At 37.7% G+C, this 19,598-nt stretch overlaps 2 protein-coding genes across 2 annotated transcripts; both read left to right on the forward strand.

Moving 5' to 3' along the window:
* Window positions 1-4,665: 4,665 nt before the first annotated feature.
* LOC106338082 lies at window positions 4,666-6,665 on the forward strand. The gene is made up of 2 exons (XM_013777140.1): window positions 4,666-5,934; window positions 6,225-6,665. The coding sequence occupies exons 1-2, from the start codon at window positions 4,666-4,668 to the stop codon at window positions 6,663-6,665; spliced, it is 1,710 nt and encodes a 569-aa protein (XP_013632594.1).
* A 6,176-nt stretch (window positions 6,666-12,841) lies between these two features.
* LOC106344796 lies at window positions 12,842-15,193 on the forward strand. Its single transcript, XM_013784106.1, has 4 exons — window positions 12,842-13,426; window positions 13,938-14,387; window positions 14,467-14,788; window positions 14,862-15,193. Exons 1-4 carry the CDS (start codon window positions 12,980-12,982, stop codon window positions 14,996-14,998), a joined length of 1,356 nt encoding a protein of 451 aa, XP_013639560.1. The 5' UTR covers window positions 12,842-12,979; the 3' UTR covers window positions 14,999-15,193.
* The last annotated feature ends 4,405 nt before the right edge of the window (window positions 15,194-19,598 follow it).

The raw sequence follows: 19,598 nt of genomic DNA on the forward strand, positions 1-19,598 counted from the left end.
GTGGAGACAACGTGGAACGTATGAACATGGTGGCGGATCAAGCGAGAACCAATGTCGGTAACTTGATTGCGTGAAGGCGTTAGACAGCGTGATGTCGTGAAAACAATGCAACATGAAAGTTCTCGCGCGACAACATGAGGAACGCGGGTACCGATTTAGGTGGCGTGGTCTCATTGTTGGCACCGCCGGGGTTTATCCTCGTTTCTTGTTGATTGCTTTCGATTTACTGAATGTTAAAGTTAGATGCTTATGCTATGTTGTGTGATGATTGTTGGTGATTGATTTCGGGGTTCCTGGAGCTTTTCTCACTGAGCTTTTGTCGAAATGCTCACCCCTCCTTCTTCCTTCATTTCAGGTTCGGCTCATATTGGTGGGTTTTTGTCAAAGACGTCCTGGGATCCTAAAGACACATTGTTTCGGCCTTGTGGCTGAAGACAAATGTCATGATATCGCCGACCATTTCAGCTATGCTGGGTCGGGGCGTCACAAATTTGGTATCTACTTTGCCTCTCTGCCACGGATTCAGACAGTGAGTGAGTCTCTTTGGGTTTGAAGAAGGAACGAGCTTTTTTGTTTTTAAACCGTTGTCGGGTAGGCTTTATTTATGGAAAATCTTTGAAAGATATTGTGGAATTTACGAAGTCTTGTTCTTTACTGCAAAGATTTATTACTTGAACCTATTTCAACTCTTAAGTCGCTTTCTCTTTTCATTTTGGGGTTCGAATTCTGGTCCAAAAAGTAAAAGCTCCGAACTGGAATTCTAAACCAAGCCGGACAGATTATTTTGTTTTGTTTATTTAAGTTAAATTGATTGGTTAAAATAGACATAGAAAATTATTTGTACCGAATTATATTGGATTTAGATAAATTTTATTTAAAATTCCAAGTCAAAGAAACGAATTATAAGAATTTAATCAAAATGTTAAATCTAAACCATCTGATACCTAAACCCAACTGAACCGCAGTTGAATTTGGTTGTTTTGATAGATTTTAATTTGGCTATCCAAGCTACCCGAAAACTTCGAACAAACCGAACTTGCATGCCTTTCCTTATCATCTCTAAATTTTCACAAACCAGAAACGAATTGATTCCTTCTTATCCTAACCATCAAAACATATCTTATCAAAGATGTGTAACAACAAAACATACGCATAAAACTATAAAAAAAAATCAGTTGTTGGAAAATCAATAAGACTTTTCTGACAAACGTCTGAAATATGTCTAAATACAATCAATATACATAGGCTTGGTTGGCTTGCGTGTTACCAGCACGACTTATGTTTCTGTGACGGAAATTTTGTTAGCCCATAAAAGCTTGTCTTTTTTTTTTTTTTTTCCATATCTATTGATATTATCAAGGGGACTAAAACCCAAAAGATAGAAGACATAAGCCCAAACTCGGATTCCAAACATACATCCAACCATAGACTAAACCCTAAAGGCTCAACACTGGCCCATCTTACAAACGAGCCCAAGACTGGCTCAGAACAAAACTCTTACGGATGAAACGCAGCATTAAAAACACGTGTCGAACACGCGTCGAATCTGAAGTAAGTAAAGAACACGTGTTGAAACCTCAACAAACGAGGTACACACGTCGCAAAGCCACCGCGTCTTCACCGCCAAGAGTCACCCCCGGAGACAACCGAACGACGCTTCACCGGGACACCGAAAAACACGCCGGAAACCTGAATCCCGACTCATTCAACTTCATCATCTTTGCTCCTTCCATCGGAGAGCATCCATCGAGTATCCTCGAGATTTCATCCAACCGCGGAGCCACCACACACACGATCAAGGCATCCATCTCTTTTCCTGGATCACCTCATCCACCTTCAACGCCTGAGCCTTTTACACGGAGAACGTCCCTCGAATCTGTTTCGAGACTCATCCGGAGACATCAAGCCACAACTTACAAAAATCTAGAGAGAAAACAGAACCCGATGGTTCTGTTGCAAAAGCCGGTGAAGCAAAGCTCAGGAAACCTCCACTCCCCAGAGTCTAAAGCCGGCGACGACGGAGCTATGGAAGCCTCTCCATCCCGGAGTCTGATTTTCGATCAGATGAAAAACAAACGACGAAGGGATCACGTAACTTCGATCCCTTCCACCGAAGACATGCACAAAAAAGAAATTAAACTAGAAACTAAACAAAGCCGGACCGAAGGTGGCTATGGAAGCCCACGCCGTCGGCCGGAAGATCCAATCACTGTGGAGGTTTCTAGAGAGAAGACGGAGCAGTTTCTAGAGAGAGGTTATCAAAAATCTATAAAAAAGCTTGTCTACTCTTTTACTTGAATGTTCAGTTTAGTCACAAATTTTACCTCTTCTACGGTTCTACACGATATCACCCGTTCCAATATTTACTGGTTTACGAATTTTAGGTCCATATATGTTTGACTGTTAAGAGCATCATTACGAGTAGATAATCAACCTTTTTATCAGTAAAAATTCAACTTATTTTAAACCAAAGCTTAAACCACGTAACTCGAATTTATACACTGTAACCATTTATTACAACCGTTTTCAAAGAAAATATCTCTCCCAGACACGAGTTTCTAGAAAAGTTTAACCGGTTGACTTTAGTTGTTTCCCCCCTTTACCCCACGTGTTTCCTCCTATCTCAGCCTTTTATCCTCTGTAATTCCCTGTACTTTTCAAAAAAATTTCTGATTGTAGTAATACCCATCGGTCCAAAGCCAGCTTCTCTACGCAAACAGAGTTTCTGACCGGAACTCCACCGGGTTCAGCCCCCGACGCCGTCGGAGGGTCAGCCAGGTGCAACGCCCCTGAGCCGTCGTCGATCTCTCACTCGCCTTGCAAGTCGTTTCTCTGTCTACTTCTGAAAGTAGATCTCGGTTCTATGGAGTTATTCTGCTAGAAGAACATCGTTACTTTGGTTGTAATAACCTCTCTCTTACCCCACTACTCATAACGCTCAACAACATTTACTATCCGAGCATTGATTACCAACGATTCTAAGCGGTGAGATACTTAAATAAGCTACAATACGGTTGGTAGGTTTCTATAACCTCGTACAAACCCTATTTTGGAAACACTGGAAAGAAACCCCTGTTTTCAAGCAACAAACCATACCCCTCTGAGTATAGATCGAAGATACAGTCGAGCTGAGAAAGGAAAAGGGCAGGCTCCCCCTGAGCTCCCAGCTAAACGTCCTCCGGTGCGCATACCGCTAAATGAAAACGAAGACCTCATTGAGGCCAACCGACTGACGATCATTGGAAGGCTGACAAATCCCCAGATGCAAAAGCCTATCAGAGCTGTAATCGATTTTATGGCTCAAGTTTGGAACCTGGAAGGTAGAATTGTCGGAGAGCTCTGGGCCTTGACAAGTTTCAATTCAAATTTGAATCGGAATATGATTTACTACAAGTCCTAGAGAAAGGTCCCTATCACTACAAGCGATGGATGCTACTGCTCCAACGGTGGGAGCCGACTGTGGCTGATAACTTTCCATCAAAAATTTCCTTCAATGTCAGGATCCATGGAATCCCCTTGCACTTTTGGTCTGAAGTTACCATTCATCCCATTGGAAAGGAACTAGGTGATTATACCATAAAGGACGTCAAAGAAGAAAAGATCTGGGTGGAGGTGAATGGCCTCGAGCCTTTGATTATGAAACTGGAAATTGAATTACCAACATCTGAGATTACTGAAGTGGAGCTGGAATACATCAAGATTGAGAAACATGCTTTACTTGTTTCTCTCTGCTCCATGAAGAGGGTATTTGCCCTTATAGACCCTATAATGCTCTGCCACCGAAGGAGAGAGCTCTTGGAATTACGCAGCGTATTGCGCTCCAAAGGATTGAAGCAGAAAAGAAACGTCACGATGACAGACGAGGGTACAGAAGACCCGATGAAGCTCGTTCTTTCTCTAGATACCCTGAAGACAGCTATGCTCAAACGGGAAGAGTCAGAGGTGATGAAAGAAGTAGCCACTTTCGACGTGATGATCATGGGAGGGATCAATCTATTCTATCACGAACAGCACGACCAATCTCTGAATATGGTAGAAGTAAGGCCTCAACTCTCCAGTACAGGGTGGTAGAAAGGAATAGACCTAGTTCTGCGTCCTCGACCCCTCACCAGCAAGCAGAGGGAGTTGATCTTAGGACCACCTTACCACCTCATACTACTAAAACAGTTCCACCAATTGCGGAAGTCAAAATCACCCCTACTAGAACTATTAAAGACCGGTTAGGAGACTCATCCAAAACCAAGGCAAACTCGAACTCAGGTTCGAAGGATCATAGGTCAGCTCTAGAACGCCTCTCGGCATCAGAACCGACAAAAGAGCTATCTGGACGAATAGCCCCTAGCTTTGAATCTGGAAGACTCCAGATAGGAGAATACAGGGGTGAGGAAGAAGTCAATATGGAGGAGGAACAGGCAGTTGAGCCAATCATAGGAGCCGAAAGAGTCCATGCATCCCTCCGCTTAGGGACTTCGGGTGCGGAAACTAGAAGTAGAAGAGGTGTTATACCGGTAGCTACATAGAGCAAAGTAGCAAGCAAGTGCAGAGTTATTAGCTCCACCAGAAAACGCGTACTGAGGAGCCCTCGACTGGGAATTACTCAAAAGAAGTCAACGGCTGATCATCCTTCCACCACAACAAGGAGAAAGCTGAATGTTGATAAGGATAATGAGTTACTTTGCAATAAGGTGGGATCGAGCAAGCAACGGAACAAGAGTGGCCAACCGATTACGGTGTTCATACCGGGAAGTACTAGAGGTGGGGTGGATTTTCGGCCCCATCAAAATCCTCTTCCTTAGCTGGAATTGTCAAGGACTTGGGAGTGTCCAGACAATCCGGCGAATCAAGGAGATCCATAAGCATATGGCTCCTAATGTAATATTTCTTATGGAAACAAAAAATGACGATGTGTTTATCAATAAGAAGTTGCAAGCTCAGCGTTTTTCACATTATTTCTCGGTACCACCGATAGGATTAAGTGGCGGCCTATCTATCTTTTGGAATGATGATACCGATATAACAATTCTCGAATCCTCTCCCAATCTTATGGATGCGAGAATTGTTTATCAAGGATCTGTCTCATATGTCTCCTTTGTGTACGGAGCGCCGGCAGCGGAAAACAGGGCCTCTTACTGGCAAAAATTAAGCACCGTGGGACAGGGGCGAGACGAACCATGGCTGTTGACGGGGGACTTCAACGACATTCTCAGTAATTCTGAAAAGATGGGAGGCCCGGTTAGACCTGAGGGATCCTTTGTGGCTTTTCGATCATTCGTTGCCTATAACGGACTCTGGGATCTTAAACACTCAGGGGAGCAATTATCGTGGAGAGGAAGTCGTCACACACACTTTATCCGATCTCGATTGGACCGATCTATGACCAACTGTGCTTGGGCTGAGGCTTTCCCTATGGGTAGAAGCCGATATTTGAGATTCGAGGGCTCAGATCACAGGCCCTTAATAACATACTTCAATGCTGATAAACCGAAGAGGAAGGGTATGTTCCGGTTCAATAGAGCTCTAACGGAACAAGAAGAAGTGACAGACATCGTGGACAAGGCTTGGAACTCCTCTCCGCTGGATTCAATCATTATGAAACTCAACAAGTGTAGAAGAGGCATCATTCTTTGGGCTAAAGAAAAGCAGAAGCAAAGTAACTTGGTCATCAAGCGAAATCAGGATGAGCTTGAGAGAGCTTTATCTAACCCAGTTCCTGATACCTTGCTGATTGAAAACCTCAATGCTGAGCTCCGCCATGCCTACTTAGCTGAGGATCAATTCTGGAAACAAAGGAGTAGAATACAATGGCTTAAAAAGGGTGATCGCAACACGGGGTTTTTCCACGCTGCAACCAGAACTAGAAGAACTATCAATGCAATCCCGGTTATTGAAGACTTGCAAGGGGGGGCAGTGTATGAGGAACAACAAATTGCCCGAGTAATAGCTTAGTACTTCACTCAGATATTTACGACGAATGGTAATGACTCCTTTGCCCAGATACATGGTCTTCTGGTAAAGAAAGTCACGCCAGAAATGAATGAGATGTTGATCTCTAACCGAGTGATTCGGAGATTAGGGACGCGGTGAAATCGATCAATGGAGACAAGGCCCCGGGACCGGATGGATTCTCAGCCACTTTCTATCAGGCCTACTGGCATTTAGTTGGGACTGATGTAATTACGGACGTTCGGGAGTTCTTTACCTTGAACCGTTTGCACCCTCAATAGAACGAGACTCATATCAGGCTTATACCGAAGATTACGGGACCAAAAACAGTGGCTGACTACCGTCCGATTCCCTTGTGTAACACACACTATAAGATCATTGCGAAGATCCTAACCAGACGGCTCAAACCACTACTGCCTCTCCTCATCTCCAACACGCAATCAGCTTTCGTTGCAGGCAGGGCCATCACTGATAATGTCCTTATTACGCACGAAACCCTCCACTTCTTGAAGACCTCGGAGGCAGCAAAGTACTGCTCAATGGCCGTAAGGACAGACATGAGCAAGGCGTATGACAGAATCGAATGGGGGTTCGTTAGAGAAGTTCTGACTCAACTTGGTTTTGATCCGTTATGGATCTCCTGGATCATGAGCTGCATCGAATCAGTGTCATATTCCTTTTTGATTAATGGATCACCGCAAGGATCAGTGAAGCCGACTTGAGGACTCCGAGAAGGCGATCCCCTATCGCCCTACATATTTATCCTTTGTACGGAAGTACTATCAGCTTTGTGCGAAAATGGGCAGGCCGACGTATCACTGCCAGGAGTGCGCGTGTGTCGCAACAGCCCATCGATCAATCACCTACTCTTTGCCGACGACACCATGTTCTTTTGCCAATCAAAAAGTTCATGTGTAGCAGCGCTAGTGAAGATTTTACACACATATGAAGCTGTGTCGGGGCAGAAGATTAACCCACACAAATCAGCTATCACGTTCTCGGCCAAAACACCAGCAGCGATTAGAACTTGGGTAAAGGAAACAATGGCTATCTCTATAGAAGGGGGTATAGGGAAGTATCTGGGATTACCTGAGCAGTTTGGTCGTCGAAAAAGAGATATCTTCGCGTCCATTTTGGACAGGATAAGGCAAAAAGCTCACAGCTGGACGTCGAGATATCTCTCAGCCGCCGGAAAGCAGATCATGCTTAAGTCCGTGCTATCTGCGATGCCCTGCTACTCCATGTCATGCTTCAAGCTTCCTGCCTCGCTGTGCAAACAGATCCAGTCCCTACTTACACGGTTTTGGTGGGATGCGAATCCGAACAAAAAGAAGCTGTGTTGGGTCGCTTGGGAGACAATGACATTGCCAAAATATGCAGGGGGACTTGGATTTCGAGATGTTGAAACTTTCAACGAGGCCTTACTCGCAAAAATTGGATGGAGATTATTACAAGATCCTTGGTCCCTTCTTGCCCAAGTTTTACTGGGAAAATACGCAAAAGACTCCACCTTCCTGGACTGTCCGGTCCCGTCCTCAGCCTCCCATGGTTGGAGAAGCATCTTAGCAGGGAGGGAACTCTTGAGAAAAGGGTTGAGTTGGGCAGTGGGAAATGGCGAGACTATTCGCTTATGGTCTGATCCCTGGCTGTCTTTCACCACCCCGACCAAGCCGATAGGCCCAGAACCTGAGGAACACCAAGCTATTAAGGTCAGTACGCTGTTATGCCCCCTTACGAATATGTGGGATGTAGATAGGATTCGCAGGGTGTTACCTCAGTATGAGGATGCGATTTTGTCGATAAAAACCAGTACTACATCAGCCCCAGACTCGGTGATCTGGCTTCATGAAAAATCAGGTCGCTACTCTACAAAAACGGGTTATGGGATTGGCATGTCTGACGAGTGTATGAGGAATGCTGATAGAGCACCGGTTAACTGGCTTAAACATGTTTGGAACGTGAAAACGGCACCTAAACTTAAGGATTTCTTGTGGAGGATTCTAAAGCAAGCCCTACCTGCCAGTGCCAACCTTGAGAGAAGAGGAGTTGCGCGCTTCAGTTGTAAAAAATGTAATGGGCAAGAGGATGACCTACATGTCCTTCTCAAGTGTACGCTAGCGGAGGAAGTATGGGCTTTAACTCCGATCGCACAAAGACCTTCAAGTTCCCTCACCTCAATGGCTGAACTGATAAAACAAGGAAGCAACTTTGTTCCTTTACCACCAGCGGGAGTGACTACCCCGCTATGGCCATGGGTTCTATGGAACTTATGGAAAGGAAGGAACAAACTGCTGTATGAAAACAGAGCTTTTACTGCCAATGAGATTGTTCTGAAGAACATAAAGGATGCGAAGGAATGGGCTAGCGCACAATCTGATAATGAGGTGCTAATACCTCGAAACATATCGCTACAACCACATCAACTACGTTCGCCTTGCCCTCCTCCACCGATTCAGCCGGGCACTCTCTCGGTTAAGGTCGATGCGGCTTGGGACGCTATGACTGGTAGGTGTGGCATTGGTGGAAGTTACTCGGGTGAAGTTTCGATCCGCCCCCCTGCTTTCTCGGAAGCCCATAGTCATGTTTCGTCAGCACTACTGGCAGAAGCCATTGCTGTTCATCGCGCGGTATCCAGCGCTGTTTATTCAAACGTCCGATCCTTGGCAGTTCTCTCGGATTCTCTAACCTTAATCAACCTGTTGAAGAGGGGAGAGCATCAACCTGAACTGTTCGGTATCATGTTTGATATTTATCACTTTGTCCTTCTCTTTGATGTAATATCTTTTAGTTTCATCTCTCACAATTTTAATTCTGAAGCAGATTTGCTTGCAAAAACTGCTCTTGCTGGGTCTATAAGGAGCTCCACTTTTGGAGTCTAAACTCTAGTTTGAAATGAAATGCTTGTTTGTTCAAAAAAAAAAAAATACGCTGTAACCATTTAGAACATTTATTAGAGTCCTACACACACAAAAATTAATAATTTAGTTAGAATTAGGTTAAATAATAAAGTCTGGATGTTTTATAAAAATCTGACAAGTAATAAACGAATAGGTGGGCTTTGGATATAGAGAGAAGTCCTTAGAGAACTTTAGATATTTAAGAACCGGTTCTTAAATTTTTTAGTTAAAAGTTAAGAGACGGTTTTTTATATTCCGCTAAGAACATATCATAAGAAACCCCATTAATCATGCTCTTAGAGTATGATTAATGGAAGGTTCTTAGGATGAAGAATATAAGAAACCGTTTCTTAATTTTTAAATAAAAAAACTAAGAACCGGTTCTTAAATAAGTATTTAAGAATTTTTCGAGTTCTAAACCCTTCTTCTTTGAAGACCGATGCTTCCCTTATTCACTTAATTTTTATTTTTTTCATTTTTTTTATTACATTTTTTTTTCTAAGAATCTCAATGTGTGTTCATTCGTTTTTCGTGTATATGTTAAATTGTGTGTATTATGGTATAAGTGCTTTCAGAAAAAAAAACAAAGTTTATAATATATATAATTAAATAAAACGACTACAGTTGATGACATTTAAACCTTCTATAATTTTCTCTCTACGTAGACATTGATGGATGTAGGGCTGGGCGTTCGAATACTCGTTCGGATTCGGATCGGATATTTCAGATTTTCGGGTATTTCGGTATAGGGATAGAAAACCCATTCGGGTATTTCTGTACTCCGGATCGGGTTCGGGTTCGGGTATTTTTAGTTCGGGTTTGGTTATTTTGAATCGGGTTCGGATATTTAAATTTTAAAAGAAATTTTTTTTTTCATTTTTTAAGTTTCTTGTATTTAATCATATAGATTTCACTTAACTGATTTTTTTTAAATATTTTTATAGATTGAAAGATTAATAGATTTGGAGATAATATTTCAAAAACAAATAGATATTAATTTGGGTATTGTTTTAAAATTTTGAATGTAACTTTTGTTAATACATGAAACAAAAAAATTGACATGCATTTTAAATGAATGTCAAATCATTTTTTCCATAATTATATATATATTTATGATCTTAAAGTATGTGTAACATCAATATAAATATTTAAAAAAAGTGAAAAATGTAAACTAGAAATATACGGATAAGTATATATATATGTTCAGTTATTTTCGGATATCCATTCGGGTTCGGATATTACCTGTTCGGGTTCAGATATCCAGTCTCTCTTAACTTAATACTCGTTCGGGTATTTTGCTACTTTGGTACGGATTTTGATTCGGGTTTTTTGGGTCGGGTTCGAGTGCGGCTTCGGGTATCGAGTAAAGTGCCCCCCTAGATGGATGGCGATTCACAAGGTCCCAAGCAATCAAAAACCAAGCCCATGAATTATTCAAATAAATTGACAATTTCTTATTAAAATTGTATTGCATTCTTTTGTTCTATTTGAACCAATAAACTTAAGACATGCCGCCAGGGACTTAGAATCCCTTAAGTAATCTTAAAAATTAAAAATTAAAAATTAAAAATTAAGGGAACACATTGAGAGTTTACTCGTTGCGTTTGATATAATATCTGGTCTGAAATATAAAAAATCATATAGGGGATTTTGTTTCTTGGTTAAGATGTCAAATTAGTTTAAGATGGCAAGTAGGAACAGCTTAACATGTACGTGGCGCCGTATGTACGGTGATTTCGTAATCTACTACCTAAATTTTACACATCGCATGTTATTGTCATACAGCCTGTTTTGTTCACTATCATCTTGTAAGCTTGCAACTCTTCATGTTTTTATAATATTTTTTACTGCCACGTATTTTTCCACTGATAAATGATAATAATTAAATTAAACTAGTCTATAAGACAAAAATAGTTTGTTTTTAAACAACTAAGAAATGTGGACGAGTTAAAAAAGTCATTATAACATCAATTTTGTTAGAAATAATAACAAATACCGATTTATTGTTTACCATGCAAATTAACTTTCTGTAAATAAGTTCCGTAGGAGTTGAAACTGTTTTCAGTGATATACTATATGGTAAAAAAATCCATGCTATCAGTGAAAAAACTAGAAGGAAGACTTGCTTTTAATTCATGACAATATTTAAAATTCGTAGGAAATAGTATCAGTAGTATCCCGTGATTTTTTTTTTTTAATTTTATTTTAGTATCCCGTGATTTGTCAAATCAGGATTTTCTCATGAACACATATCTACATTTCTGTTGTTTTATGAACACATATCTATAATATTTATGAAGACATAATTACATTTTTTGTTTTTTTTTGTTTTATTAGGAAACAATAGTCAATCTTACAATGCTACTACACAAATTCGTTTGTCAAATCCAAATTTTATACGTTGGCTCCAAATAGAGACGGTGCGAGCAACATAGAATATATGCAGAACTACCAGTGTAATATATGTTACAAAAAAAAAAATTCAGTCACGCACCATCAAAATCCAAAATTTAATATTTTTAGTGTCTCCCTAGATAAGTTTATAACTGCAACCTTAATTAAACTAAAGTTCATAGTATATAACAGGTACTCTAATTTTCAAATATTTATTTCAGTTAATAAAAACTCTTGAAAACTGTTAAATTAATTATTAATAAACCAAATTTAAGAAACAGAAAAAAAAATTAGGCATAAGCAGGTAAAGAGTACATGTGTTGAGCTACCAAGGAAGTAATAGCTCCTAAGGTAAAGTTATTTTTTGAAGAAATAATAATATCAATTTTTTTTGTTTATCCGACAAGCCACGACAAGCATTTGAATTATTACATTTCAGAACCTTACATAAATTGAATCATTTATAAAACACAACTATAAATTGATCCGTGCACTCGCACTGATATTAGTTTTTACATTTTTATTCATTGATATTTATTTTTCATAATTAGTGCTATATATTTTAGACAAATCATCATATAAATAATTGTATTCAAAATACATGGACCGAATTGGATAATATAGTTATTTTTGGTACAAATATTTGAACCCGTTTTAAATATATTTGTTATTTAGATATTTTTAGGTTCTTATACATCAGAACCGAACTTATCCAGATCCAGAATGACCCAACTCAAAACCCACACATAAATTTATAATATTCAAGGGAGACCTAATTTAAAAAAATAAAATAACGATATCCGAAAAAATAACCCGTACCTAAATGGATAGTCAATGTTCATGCCTACCTAATTCTATAAACTAATAAAAATGAATCTTTCTGATTGTTTGGCTAAACTAAGTGAAATTAAAAAAAATTATTTAGTAAATAATTTTATAGAGTGAAAAATTAAGTGACAATAAATATAATATTTTTTTTTATTTAAGTTATTATTTTATTCACAAAAATATGTATTTGAATAATGTTTTTGGCTACACAATTTTCCACCGATTGAAACTAAAATATAGAAAAAACATTTAGTAAAAAATAAAAAAAAACCAATCATTTAACCATATGCAAAATACAATTATTTTACATTTTTGGTTTTTATAATTAGCACAAAATTAATGTTGATTAACTTAAAAATAAAAGTCTGCACTATTATTATTATGGTTAATGATGTAATGTATTGTTAAGGCAATATAATTAATGAAATTGTTAAACTAAGTAAAATATGAAAAAACAATTAATGTAATTATATTAATGAAATTACTAAGAAAGCACTATATTTTTTTTATATTGCTATCTATATTTTCAAACAATTTTCATTTATGCTCATATTCATATTTTCAAACAGTATCAAAATGTATTTCGTTTTTAATAATATAGATGCATTTGTCCAAGGAAACATAATAATGCATAAACAAAAAAGCAGGCACCTTAAAACAAGGATATTAAAAAACACATATACATTTATACATCTTCAAAGTAATAATCATAGTAATAGGTTTATTACAAAATTTAAGTTGTATCTAGATGGGGTAGTCAAAGGACACGTTACGTTAGCATCAATCATTTATAAATAACCTTCATAATTTTAGCTATTCCTGATTCTCAGCCTTCTTCCTGGGAGGGAGAGAAAAGACAGAGTCTCTCGTCTAATTTCTCGCACACATTTATATTTTTATTTTCCGAGCGATCGTCCATGACGGACATCGACATCGGAACCGCAGCAGAGAGAAACGACGACGGAGGAGGAAGACGAGAGCCGTTGATTAACCGTGAAAAGAAGTTCAAGCGTTCTGTCTCGAACGTGCACGACGAACTCCATAGTTTCAGGAAATATCTGAGATGGATGTGCGTGGACCAGTCGAGCCCTTGGACAGCGGTTCTCTCCTGGTCGATGTTCGTCGTTTTCACGCTCGTGGTTCCGGCGATGTCTCACTTCATGCTCGCTTGCGCCAACTGCGATAGCCATCACTCGAGGCCGTACGATTCTGGGGTTCAGCTTTCTCTCAGCAGCTTTGCTGCCCTTTCTTTTCTTTGTCTCTCAAGATTTGTCAGCAAGTTTGGTCTCCGACGGTTCCTCTTCTTCGATAAGCTTTGGGATGAGAGCTCCACTGTTCGCCGAGGCTACACCAATCAGCTCAATGTGAGTGTAAACAACTAATTACTTTGAATCTTGAAAACCCTATGTTTACTTGCTCCACAGGGAACTCAATGCTTTCTTTAGTTTTATGAATTAGCCATGTTATATAAATATATAGTTAAATTAGCACATAGCCATGTTTATATAGGGCAGGGCCTACGGTGGTGTAAACAACGAACTACGTACTTTGAAGGTTGAATCTTGAAAACCCTATGTTTACTTGCCATACAAGGAACATAATGTTTTGCTTTTGTTTTATAAATTAGCACATAGCCATATTTATATAATTTAATTAGCATATATCCATATATATATATGATTGAATTAGCTCATAGCCAACTTATTTAGGGCCTCTGGTGGTGTAAACAACGAACTATTTTGAATCTTGAAAACCCTCTGTTTACTTGTTCCACAAGGAACACATGTTTTGCCTTTGGTTTTATGAATTAGCACATAGGTATGTGTAATGTGTATATAGTTGTTTTCTAACATAACAACTGCTTTCGTTATGCAGAGATCGCTTAAGATTCTCTTCTACTTCGTCGCTCCTTGTTTCTTAGCAATGAGCTCATACAAGATATGGTGGTACGCTTCGGGAGCATCTCAGATTCCTTTCCTCGGTAACGTTATCTTGAGTGATACAGTCGCTTGTCTGATGGAGCTCTGCTCGTGGCTCTACCGTACTACAGTGATCTTCTTGGTTTGTGTCCTCTTCCGTCTCATCTGCCATCTCCAGATCCTCAGGCTTCAAGACTTTGCTCAGGTTTTTCAAATGGATTCAGACGTTGGTTCTATCTTGTCTGAACATCTCCGCATCAGACGTCACCTGAGAATCATCAGCCACCGTTACCGAATCTTCATATTGTCGTCCTTGATTCTTGTCACTGGAAGTCAGTTATACTCGTTGCTTATTACCACCAAGTCCCATACTGGATTAAATGTCAACAGTGCTGGAGAACTCGCTGTGAGTTTTATCTCTCTTTTTTTTTTTGCTTTCTATTAGATCTCAGTGAGAAAGTTATGCTAACTCTTTTGGATCTCAGCTATGTTCAATGACGCTGGTCACTGCGCTGCTCATTCTACTACGAAGTGCCTCAAAGATCACACACAAGGCTCAGGCGGTGACTTGCCTTGCTGCAAAGTGGCATGTGTGCGCGACAATAGAATCATTTGAGACGGTGGATGGAGGGACTCCAAGGTTAGTTGATAGAGCAAGCGGACACGGATTCTATTCAACAGATGTGGAAATTGGAGACACAGACGATAGTGAAGATTATGGAGAGGAAGAAGATGATTTTGATAACGATGATCTCATTCCTGCTTATGCTTATAGCACCATATCATTCCAAAAACGACAAGCTCTAGGTAACATATATACATACCTCTTCTATTTCTAGTTATTTATACTCATCTTCACTATTTTTGTTGGACTTTTCAGTGCATTACTTTGAGAACAACAAAGCAGGAATCACAGTGTTTGGGTTTACACTTGATAGAAGTACTCTCCATACAATATTTGGGATCGAAATGTCGCTTGTTCTCTGGCTTTTGGGTAAGACCATTGGGATCTCTTGAATCATTTTTTTTTGGATCGTAAAGTCTCGAAGTTTTGGTTCTGGCTCCCTTGTTGGATGATATTACTACATGTAACATGTAACATTTCCTAAAAAATTAATCGTTGTAAATCATGTTGTATGTTCAATGTGTCGATTTTGCAACAATTTCATATGTTTATCAAGAGATCTTCAAGTAAATAAGATTGGTTTTACGAATTTCACGCCTTAGTCATATCTGTTTTGTGATTTTGAACTTGTTATATTCAACTTTGTGATATTGCTTTCATCTGTTTTCCATATTACTCTATCGAGTTGATAAGATTAGATCTCTGGTAGTATGGTTTGTAGCCAGTTTTATGAAATAATTTCTAGTCAGTTTACTTCCAATATTTCTGATAAATTTGAAAGTTCATTTTAAGTGTAAACTAGGTGGTTCCCCGCGAATTCGCGGATATAAATATTGCATGAAAATATATATTATGTATAGAATGTCCTAAAATTTTCATAAATTTGATGTAAAAATGACTGATGAATATTTAATAGTAACAAATGTTTGTGAAATTAAATATGAAATTAAATATGTAATTATCATATTTACTTCTTCAACATATATTATGCATCTTCTTCTGCTTTTTTTTGTTATTATTTCATTTTTATTAAATTTTTGCTAATGTTTTCCTATTTTTTTAGATATATTTGCCAAATATTTATTTCTGTCTAAATAGTAATAAAAAGTATACAATCAATGAACCAAAAATCCATCTTATAATTATTTCAATCATAACATTACCTTATTCACTTTATTGTTTGATTTAAATGCAAAACATTTTGTAATCAAAATTCTCACATGTTCGTTCAATATAATTTATCCAATCTTCAAAGCCTAATTATTTAAAAAACATATATATGGACATTATAAGAGATTAATAATTATTAAAGATACAATTATATTTTATATGAATATGAAATCATTATATCAACTTCTATAAATTGTTTTCTATCCATTATTTTATGTAGTATATAAATTAGGGGTGTCAAAATGTATAAACCAATCCAAACCAACCCATATCCATAAAAACCAAACCAACTATGGATTATGGATAAACCTAAACCATTTTCCTAATGGATTGGGTGAGTCCACAACTCATCTAAATTAATGGGCTAATGGTTTTAATGAGTTGACTCATTATCATATATTAATAATACTGCATAATAATATATAATCTAACACATACACATTTTATGTTTTTAGTAAGTTTATAAAATTTCAAATCATAGGATCAAATGCGATGGAAGAAAATGTATGTGAGAAAATGTTTCACAATAATATATAATCCATAACTCATACTTATTTTTATATTATCAACAAGTTTGTGAAATTAAAACCATAGAATCAGCTTCGTACCCAGCTTCTTTCTTCGAAAATCAGATCATGTCCTCTTCAACCTCTTCTTCGTACTCAGCTTATTTCTGAACATCATTATATCACATCAGAAAATCATATGATCATAGAACAAAAGATTATCCAAGACAATACACATATCAACAAAATAGTACCAGTTAACAATATCAACTCATCCAATTTAACAACTAAAGCAACAGTAAGGACCAGATCTTGTAAGGATGAATCAAGTACATAAGCAAGAGAAGAATCAGAACTTTGCAAACAATAAGAACAGAGAAACTTTCTAGTACAAACAAGCAAGAGAAGAAACAGAGCTTTCTCTGAAAACAGTAAAGACATGTCTGTATCACAAGAACAATATCTTCCCACGGGTTCTTACTATGTTCTCTTGTATAACAAAAGTTCAAAAAGTACTTGGAAAGGAATTGGGTCAAGAGCAAAGGAACAAAAAACTCTTGGAAACAAGAATTGATTAGGACGACAATAGATTATAGACAACAAAGACATACCAAATATGTTAGCTCGCAAAGATTGGCATCTTTCCAAGTGTAGATCTGAACTCTATCCTTTGGTTCTTTGCCTCTCACAGCATAATCTTCCTTACAATGATGACCACCTGTCTTGTAAAAACCTCCCAATTAAGCCAAATTTACAATTCAGAAAAAAGAAAACTAAATGAATCACAGAAGCATTGTAAGAAAACTAAACTACATGAATTTGATCAAAGAAGTTACTTGAGATCTTTTTAGAGTTCTGGAGAAAAACCAAAGCCGGAGGGAGAACAATCTTAGGCTCGATTTACTATTTAATCACAACTAAACAAAGAGAAACGGAACAAAGCATCGTAACAAGTAATCAACAAGGAAATGAACAACTCTTCATTAGATATTAATCAGCTAAAAAAAAACTATTAACCACGTAATCCCAAAATAAAGCTCCATCAGATCACTCAAAATACATACACGGATCCATAATCAACACAAACAATCAAAGCCATATACAGAAACACAGATTTGAAGATATCAAAGTGTTCACAAGCCCAAAACATAAATCCAAGATAAATCACAGAAGGATCAAGAAGAGAGAGACTTGAAAGATGGAGATTAGATCGTGAAGCAAGCCATAAACCCAGATGAGTCGTGTAGGAAAAAATTAGATTTTTTTTTTTTTATGTTAGACTAAAATGGTTTGGATTGGGTTGACCATTTACTCATTTGAATCCAAACCATTTCAACCCAATCCATTAAACCCACCAATCCATTAAACCCATTTATCCGTTAACATCCAAATTTCTGACTCATTAACGTCCATGGATTGGATTGGTTTGGATTGATCCATTAATTTGAACCCATTTTGACACCCCTGATATACATCATTATTTTATGTAGTATATAAATATAAAAATAAGGGAAAATTGCCAAAAGAGAACAAGAAAACAGCATAGTTGTCCCTATGGTATAAATCCATTTTTTTTTCATTTTTTCTCTCTTTTACCCTTTCCATATGTTAAAATTAATGAAATAAATAGTTATAAGAATCAAAAAAATTATTAAAAATATAAACAATTAATAAAACACCCATTTACACAAACACATATTTTTTTTGGGTTGAAAAACATAATAAATCATTTTTTTAAATTACGTTCTACTAAATGTAGAATTCTGTTTCTACACAAAACGGGTGAGTAGAAAGTGAATTCTAGAATGAAAACATCCATCTACTTGTTTTAGAACGTACAAACTACTTTTTACTATAATTCTAAATATGGGGAATACGAATTCTACTATTTGTAATGATCGCTACTTTTATTCAGAAAGATGTTTCTACTTTTATTGAGTATTCTAAGTTATCAGGAATGCAAAATCTAAAACATACACGAACGATCCACTTAGTGTAGAAATTACATTCTGGAATTTTGTTATGTTCTACACAGTGTAGAAGGTGCCTTCTAAGGATAAAAAAAAACTGTATTTTCGAAAATTAAGGAAGTTGCCCTTTTAAAAATATTCTAAAAATATTCTAACTTCCTAAAACGTGTTTTCATTGATTTGCTTCGTGAAAAATTAAAAAAAAACGATTTTTAATGTTCTTCTTCACCAATCTATGATTTTCCTATGATTTCTCTACAGTTTGTCTTGTGATTTTCACAAACTCTTGTGCTATGATGCATATCTATACAACATGTGGTGTTTGGGAGTTTGGAGCAACCACGGAATGGGAAAAGGGGCTAGGCTATTGTTATTGGAATCAAGTTCTACCTTAGAGGTTTTTAAAAGAATGGTTTTGGAGGATTTTGATATGGAAGAAGATAGCTTACCCGATTTGGAGTTGAGTTATCTACCTACTGAGTTGATCAATACATCAACTTGTCCACCTGTGATCATTGCAAATGATCGACAGCTTCAAAATTTTGTTGGTTTTGTTCAAAAGTGTGTTTCTACTCGATTGTGTGTAACATCTAAAGCCAAAGTTGGGAATCCGAATGAACCAGACTTTGATTTAACAAGTCGCCAGCTGATTCAAGTACTGCTCAAGAGGAGGGAAACTCGGTTGATAAGGGGAACGAACCAGCTCCTGTGTTTGTTGAGAGGCAGTGCGAGAAAAAGAAAGAAAAGATTAGCAGAGTCGAAGTTGATGAGGATGCCTATCATGCTGATACCATGATCTCGGCCAAAGAGGACATACATAAGATGTCAAAGTTTTATGTGCTCAATGTTGTTAAGAAGGGACAATTGTTTGAGAACAAAACTTTGCTGAAGGCGACTTTCGAGATATGTGCAATGAAGCATAACTTTCACTACGAGGTTATCAAAACGGATAGACAGCTTTGGTATGTTAGATGTGAGTATAATGCATGCAATTGGTGTGTTCAAGGAGAGTGTTTGAAGGATTCTGCATATTTCTTTATCAAAAAGTATGTCGGTGAACATACATGCGCACCTTCAAGCAAAACCAAACCGGGTAGGACTGCTTCGGCCAAAACTATAGGTAGTCTGATTATGCATAGGTATGAAGGGGTTAAGGAAGGGCCGAAATGCAATGATATAATACAGATTATGCTTATGGATCATGGCTGTGAGATCACGAAATCTTTAGCATGGGATGCTCGTGAATATGCGGTTAATGCTGTTAGAGGTATACCAGAGAGAAGTTATGGAAAAATACCGAAATACTTGCACATGCTGAGAGAGGCTAATCCGGGTACACATTCATC

This window comes from Brassica oleracea, chromosome C1, assembly GCF_000695525.1.
Source record: "Brassica oleracea var. oleracea cultivar TO1000 chromosome C1, BOL, whole genome shotgun sequence".
Classification (NCBI taxonomy): Eukaryota; Viridiplantae; Streptophyta; class Magnoliopsida; order Brassicales; family Brassicaceae; genus Brassica; species Brassica oleracea.

Bases quoted from the DNA above. Each gene is read 5' to 3' on its own strand.
- LOC106338082 (XM_013777140.1), top strand. From the start codon at position 4,666: ATGAGTTACTTTGCAATAAGGTGGGATCGAGCAAGCAACGGAACAAGA. The intron at 5,935-6,224 runs GTAATAGCTTAG...CACCCTCAATAG, and splicing joins AGGAACAACAAATTGCCCGA to AACGAGACTCATATCAGGCT.
- LOC106344796 (XM_013784106.1), top strand. From the start codon at position 12,980: ATGACGGACATCGACATCGGAACCGCAGCAGAGAGAAACGACGACGGA. The intron at 14,388-14,466 runs GTGAGTTTTATC...TTTGGATCTCAG, and splicing joins ACAGTGCTGGAGAACTCGCT to CTATGTTCAATGACGCTGGT. The intron at 14,789-14,861 runs GTAACATATATA...TGGACTTTTCAG, and splicing joins CCAAAAACGACAAGCTCTAG to TGCATTACTTTGAGAACAAC.